The sequence below is a fragment of the Acanthisitta chloris genome, unplaced genomic scaffold (assembly GCF_000695815.1).
Source record: "Acanthisitta chloris isolate BGI_N310 unplaced genomic scaffold, ASM69581v1 scaffold21312, whole genome shotgun sequence".
NCBI lineage: Eukaryota > Metazoa > Chordata > Aves > Passeriformes > Acanthisittidae > Acanthisitta > Acanthisitta chloris.
The window spans coordinates 7,502-13,795 of NW_008660138.1; the positions used below are offsets into that span (position 1 = coordinate 7,502).

At 38.1% G+C, this 6,294-nt stretch overlaps 1 protein-coding gene across 1 annotated transcript in view; it reads right to left on the reverse strand.

Annotated features, from left to right (window-relative positions):
* Positions 1-1,857, reverse strand: part of LOC103797495 (ras GTPase-activating protein 1-like) — a gene marked incomplete at both ends in the record, with an annotated part of 7,773 nt that extends 5,916 nt beyond the window's left edge. Inside the window, one exon of the mRNA XM_009069714.1 lies at positions 1,708-1,857. Within this exon, the coding sequence (XP_009067962.1) occupies positions 1,708-1,857 (150 nt within the window). The remainder of the gene's footprint in view (positions 1-1,707) is intronic.
* Between the last annotated feature and the right edge of the window lie 4,437 nt (positions 1,858-6,294).

The window sequence follows — 6,294 nt, forward strand, 5'->3', positions numbered from 1 at the left end:
CGATTGGCTTGCCGGGCTGCTAGTGCACACTGCTGCCTCATGGTAAGCTTCTCATCCACTGTCACTCCCAAGTCTTTCTCCTCCCTGCTGGTTTCAATTACTTCCCCACCCAACCTGTAGATGTGCCTGGGATTGCCATGGCCCAGATGTAGGACCTTGCACTTCATTTTGTTAAACTTCATGAGATCTGCATTGGCCCACCTCTCAAGCCTGTCAAAGTCCCTCTGGATGGCATCCTTTCCCTCCAGCATGTCGACTGCACCACATAGTTTGGTGTCATCAGCAAACTTGCCGAGAGTGCACTCGATCCCACAAAAATAATAAAAATAATAAAATCCTACAAAATAGTTTGGATCACTCTGACTCACCAAAATAGGTAACACTTCAGTAAAAAAATATTTTGTTTTGACAGAATCATATGCTGCATGCACATATATGACTGTATACAACTTTCAAGAGGTACCAAAAGAATTGAAAGAAAGATTCTTTAAGGATTGAAAATATTCTAACAACCCTTTTCTTAGGGAATCAGAAATCCTTAGTTTATTTGCTGCCTGAGATGGCAGCAACACTTTCATGGTGTTCATGAAGCAACAATTGCCTGATTGATACTGACTTCAAAAGGAGAAGTCATTAAAAATAATCCAAACTCTAAAACTGGACCAGAAAGTATTGACACAATACACTTTTCTGCTACTGCTTCACAGGAAGCGGTTCCCAGTATTAGTCGAGCTGAGAAGCTGAAACTGATAGCTCAGATGGCAAGACCTAAACATGATCATATTTGTGCATCATGTCTGCACTTCAGAGAATTATATGTTTATGTCAATGGTACATCAGGACCTCTGAATCACACTTCATCACACAGCAGATGCAACAAAAAGGTTCCTACATTTGCAAACCATGCACATAGTGGCTTATACGCTGGCACTCCAGATAATTCCCACTTTCAGGAGTTGGAAGAATTTGCTTTGGATTTGTTAGTTGCCAACAAGACAACTGACAAAGATTTTTTTACTGCTCACAAAACATTTGCTTTTCTATTTTGTAAAGACGAACATTATGCTGCAGCACTCCACTCGCTGATTAACATTCAAGCTGTTCTCAGAACACATCTCATTTACACCAAAGAATAACTGAACTTACTAATGCACACTGTTTGACAACAATAATCTTGTATTTAGACCAAGTGATTCTAGTACCTGCTGAATGCTGTTTCCAGCAAACATTTAGACTATTAAACACAAATTCTTTGTTTCTTCTCTTATTTTTTTTGATGTTGTTTTTTTGGTTGGTTGGTTGGTTCAGTTGGTTTGGGTTTCTTCCCCTCAAAATTAAGGAAGCAACCAGATGTGCTAGCACTTTAAATACGCCCTGTGAGCTACAGTGGCTACTATGGAACAGACTCAAAACAATTTCCTTGACAGACTAATGAAACCTGCATGTTGCTTTAAGTCTATTCAAAACCACTTTAGATGCGCTTCTCTATACAGATATTGTTGGGTTTCCTCACACTTTCGTCCTTTATGCTATAAAGTAATTTTTAAGAGCATATTTTAAAACAATTAAACACAAGTAAAAAGCTGTACCATGCAAGCATAAGGAGTTAAAAACACTAAAACATAATACAATTATTGTTTTCTGGTTTTACTCTATTGTGTTCTGAAACAAAATTACAGTATTAAAAATGAAACATTTAATTCTCACCTAAAATGATTGACATTTGTTTTACTAAGGAATGAAAGCACAAATGAACCTGGTCTTCGATCACTCTCTCGAATAAGGTAACTTCCAGGTTTTCCCGCTTGTCGAAGACGTTCTTCTGCAATTGTTCTGTCAAGTTTTCCATGATACCACCTGAAAAAAAAGAGCAACAATGGATGTCCTTCAGACTTAAGGGGATTTTTAATTCTCACAGAATAGACCTATGAAACTAACAAAAGCTTTCAGTCAAAACTGATGTAACTCCAAAGCTTTGTTTCAAAGTTATTAAATCTTTACATGTTCAACCTCCCAGGTTATTTATTTCAAATAAAAAATACTTTTAAGACAGCACAGATTTTCAGATAAGCTTGTCCCTAGGAACTACCCCATGAGGTAGTTCTATACATACCAACAGTTTTTCTCCCTTCCCTAATTTGCTTATTTTAAATAACCAGAAACAGAGGTGAATTATCTGACTTGGAAGACTGTCATATTTTAAGCCTACACAGGCTTCAGGTTAGTCTGGATTTTTTTAAAAAGCACAAACATGACTTTTATCAGCCTGTTTCTCAGCTGACACAGATACTGCTGCAGCAAACCCTGCAGTAAGATGGACAGCAGTCACCAGACAACCATCCAGCCCCAAAGCAGTCTTTCCTAATCTCAGTGTGCAACCTATAGTGTTAGTGAGTGCCGACACATGGCAAACCACAGACTTTAAAATATGAAATAGGAACACTTCAATCTGCTGTTACTATTCAAGCACTCCCTCACCTCACCCTAGTTTATTTACACAGCCTTTGTCAGAACACTCATTCTACTCTAAATGATCAAGTATTAGTTTTTTAAAAAAAAAAAAAAAAAAAAAGAAAAGGAAACAGTGGAAAGCACTTTCCAAACAAAGCCAACCATTATTCTCATCCACCCACCAAGCTGCAGCAAGTTCCAGAGCTATATACTGCAATAATTCATTAGCCCTGCCAACTAACTATGCTTAATTCAAACTTCAATTTCTACACTCAAGAAAACATCAGCTTCCAAAAAGTCACTGGTTTAGACAATCTAAATCCTTCACCATTTCAGACCATTCACTTTTTAGTTCTAATAGTTCACATGTGTCTTTCAAGGGTCACAAAACGCAATGTCAAAGAGATATGTAAAAGACCTTTTGAACTAATATATGCAAGAATACCAAACACTTCACAGATTCTAGTGCCAAAACAAAAAATAAAAAATATCTGGGATGTTGATAAAGTCTGACCAGAAACATTATTTTTCCTACAAAACAGAAGCAAAAGCTTTGAGAACTTTTATCCGAAAACAAATAAAAATCAGATAGACTAAACCAATAAATACCATTTATCCCAGCAGAAGCAGCACCAACATAGATATTGCTCCCCCTAGCAAAGCTGTTTGCTTGCTAGCATAGCCCTCCTTTGCTTCTCTTCCTCATTCTGATCAAAACAAGTTCAACCAGAAAAAGCACTGCTGTGTCTGTTGCAGGCTGAGTTACTTTAGCAAGATCCTGTGTGATCCCATTCCAGAGCAAAGCAGCCTCCTGAACAGAAATCAGTTGACCAGATAAAGTGCACAAAAACGTGGACCACACTTCCCCTACCAGGAGGGTCCTTTTGCAAACGAAAGAAAAATCAAGATTGTCACTTTCGAAGTACCTAGAATGAAACATTTTGCTTGTCAATGTGCACAGTGTGGCTCAAACTTGAGTTTGTTCCCAGCACATGTCACACCTGGGTTTTGCTATTCTGAACAGACCAACTTCGGTAAAGTGTGAAATGCCCCAGACAATCCAAGAAACTTTCCTGGTCAAGAAAGCTTGCATTCCATGAGGCTGTGCTGGTTTGGGCTGAAGTAGAGTTAACTTTCTTCACAGTGGCTAGTATGGGGCTATGTTCAGGTTTTGTGCTGAACACAGGGTTGATAACGCAGGGATGTTTTGGTATTGCTGAGCAGGGAGCCAAGGTCTCTACTTCAGCCCAAACCAGCACAAAAGCCTATTTTAAACTAACAGCAGGCTTACCGAGCTTTTATTTCTTCGCATTTATCACCCACTTGAGAAAACAGTCCTAATTCTATTGAGAAACATACTGCATTACAACAAACTTAAAGAAAGGCACAATTTTGAAATGGGGAAGGTGGGAGTCTTACCACAAATGACCAGTAAAAAAACCTGAGAAAACAGAAAGGCAGGATCATATGCAAACAAAGCATTCAACTTTTCTGTAACGGATTAGGATTTCTAACAATGATAACGCAAACTTGGGTGCTCCAGTTTTCAGTCCAGAAGCTGTGAACAAAAAGGACACCCTCCTTGCCGGTGACAGCAATATATATATATTGGTATATCCCACATATTGGAGATGTCTTTCTCTAGCACTGAACAGGCTACATATACACTGTCTCCCGTTCAACAGTATTTTATCAAGCCTACCATATTTATTACCTGGTAAGTCAGGGTTAAAAATTTGCTTCCTTATTTAAGAAAAGGTTTGTTTTCTGAAATTAAAATACTGAGGTAACTTCTGAGTGCAACTAATTCAGTGTCACTGAGACTATATTTGAAATACCAACTTCTGATAGAAAAAACACTGCATTCTACAGCTCTTTATGTATTAATGTAATGCACAAATTACTGTATACCACTCGCCACAGAAATAAATATTAACACTAAATTTAATAGAAACCGCAGTAAAGCAGCCAATAGTGAGCAATGGTAACAGAAAACAGCTCAAGTGACATCCTCAGGAAGCCTCCCTAGATAGCATATATCTTCAAAAAGCAGGATACACACTTAAGTGCAATCTTATATGACATCATTAGAGTATGCAAAATGTTTGTCAAGAAATAACGACGTTTTTCCAAAGAGCAGAGTTTTGTCACTAGAAAAAAACAGTCTATTCAAGCAATATACAATCAGTGTTGAAAGATTTCATTGTCAGAAGTGTACATCTTCTAATTAATCTAGCTATCACCTGTTATATGACAGAAAGATGCACTCTGCAACTTTGCATAATTAGCTTCAAGTACTTTGATAGCAAACAGCAAAGACTGTTGTACAAATTGCAGTACTTGATCTGATTTAAGAATACAGAGTGCTCAATTAAGAAGTGGCATTATAATTTTTTTAATACTTCTGTTAAACTGTTGTGGGTTTTTTGCTTTGAAATATCTCCATATATCACTTTTCTGTGAATACTGACTAATGTACCAAGTGCCAGTGAAAAATGTTAAGATCATGCATGGTGTATTATCAGTTACAAAGGAAGATCCATCACTCAACGCTTAAGTACAACAGAAGTGAGTAAACTACAGAACCTGCCATACTTGTAATCTCATCAGAGAACAGAGTGCAGAACACTCTGAAGGATATGACCAGGCTCCCATAATTTCTGAAATGAAAGAAATCTCACATCCTTTGGCTTTAACCCTCAATCTGGTATCTCAGTGAAGCACAAGCTCAGTATTTCTGCAAAAATACATCACAAGAAACCACCTCTCTGTCTGAGTTTTGTAAGTCAACATCAACAACTTCAGCATTTTGCAACCAAAACATCTTCAAGTTTAATGTTTTCAGTCAGAAGCAACACTTGACCATACAGACTCTTAACAGATGCAAAAGGAAGTGTTACACACAGTGCACTATGAGTCTCATGAAAGGAATTTAGGTTTGGATAGGAAGATATCACATAAAAACCCTGCCTAGTTGCTCATAAATATGAAGTTGCCCCATGGTTGTGACTTAACAAATGCCTGCACACACAACCATAACCCGCTATCACTTAGATGTATTTTCTCCCTAATTGCAGAAGACAAGATCCCTATTCTAGTCAGCTGCATCTGCTTGCTTGCCTAGTCCTACCTAGGAACACTTCTGTATTACTAACATTAACTTTGCCAGTTTTTGAACGCTGACAGTCCACTATTTTCACTGTGTTTAGAGCAATATAATTCAATGTCATTCTGAATCACAGCTAGTGCCCTAACAATACTGTAGCTGTTAAGGCATGCATTAAATGAGAAAACATAAGTAACCTTGCAGGAGAATGTTATGGAATGATTCAACTATAACATATCCTACCAACTATAGATCACAATTCAGGTGGTTGTTTTTGTGATCACTCATTTAGCTAACTGCTTTAATAAACTTGTATAAGTGTTCTTTATTTTGCTTCTAAGAGAATACCAGTAATAGGCTGTCATGTTTCACAAACTGGTCAAAAACTGTGCATGGAAATACTCCTATCTGCCAGTTTAAATCAAAAGCAGCATGTTTCTAAACTCCAACCCTATGTATCATGACCTTAATTACAACAAGCAGACAGACTGCAGACACAACATCCTCACAAATGGCTCAGGGATCTGCACAAGCAACATACAGCTGTGCAGGAGAATGGTCCCTACACTACCGGCATAGCCACACTGGGTCGCTAACAGCCACATGCAAAGTCATGAACCTCATGGAATGAGGCTGGTCTGCAAACAAGAGATCCTTAAATTTTCAGGTGCTTCAAGGAAGGCGCTTCCTGTGACACACCCAGTCACACCGGTCTCATTAGGCCCAGCCAGCACTTT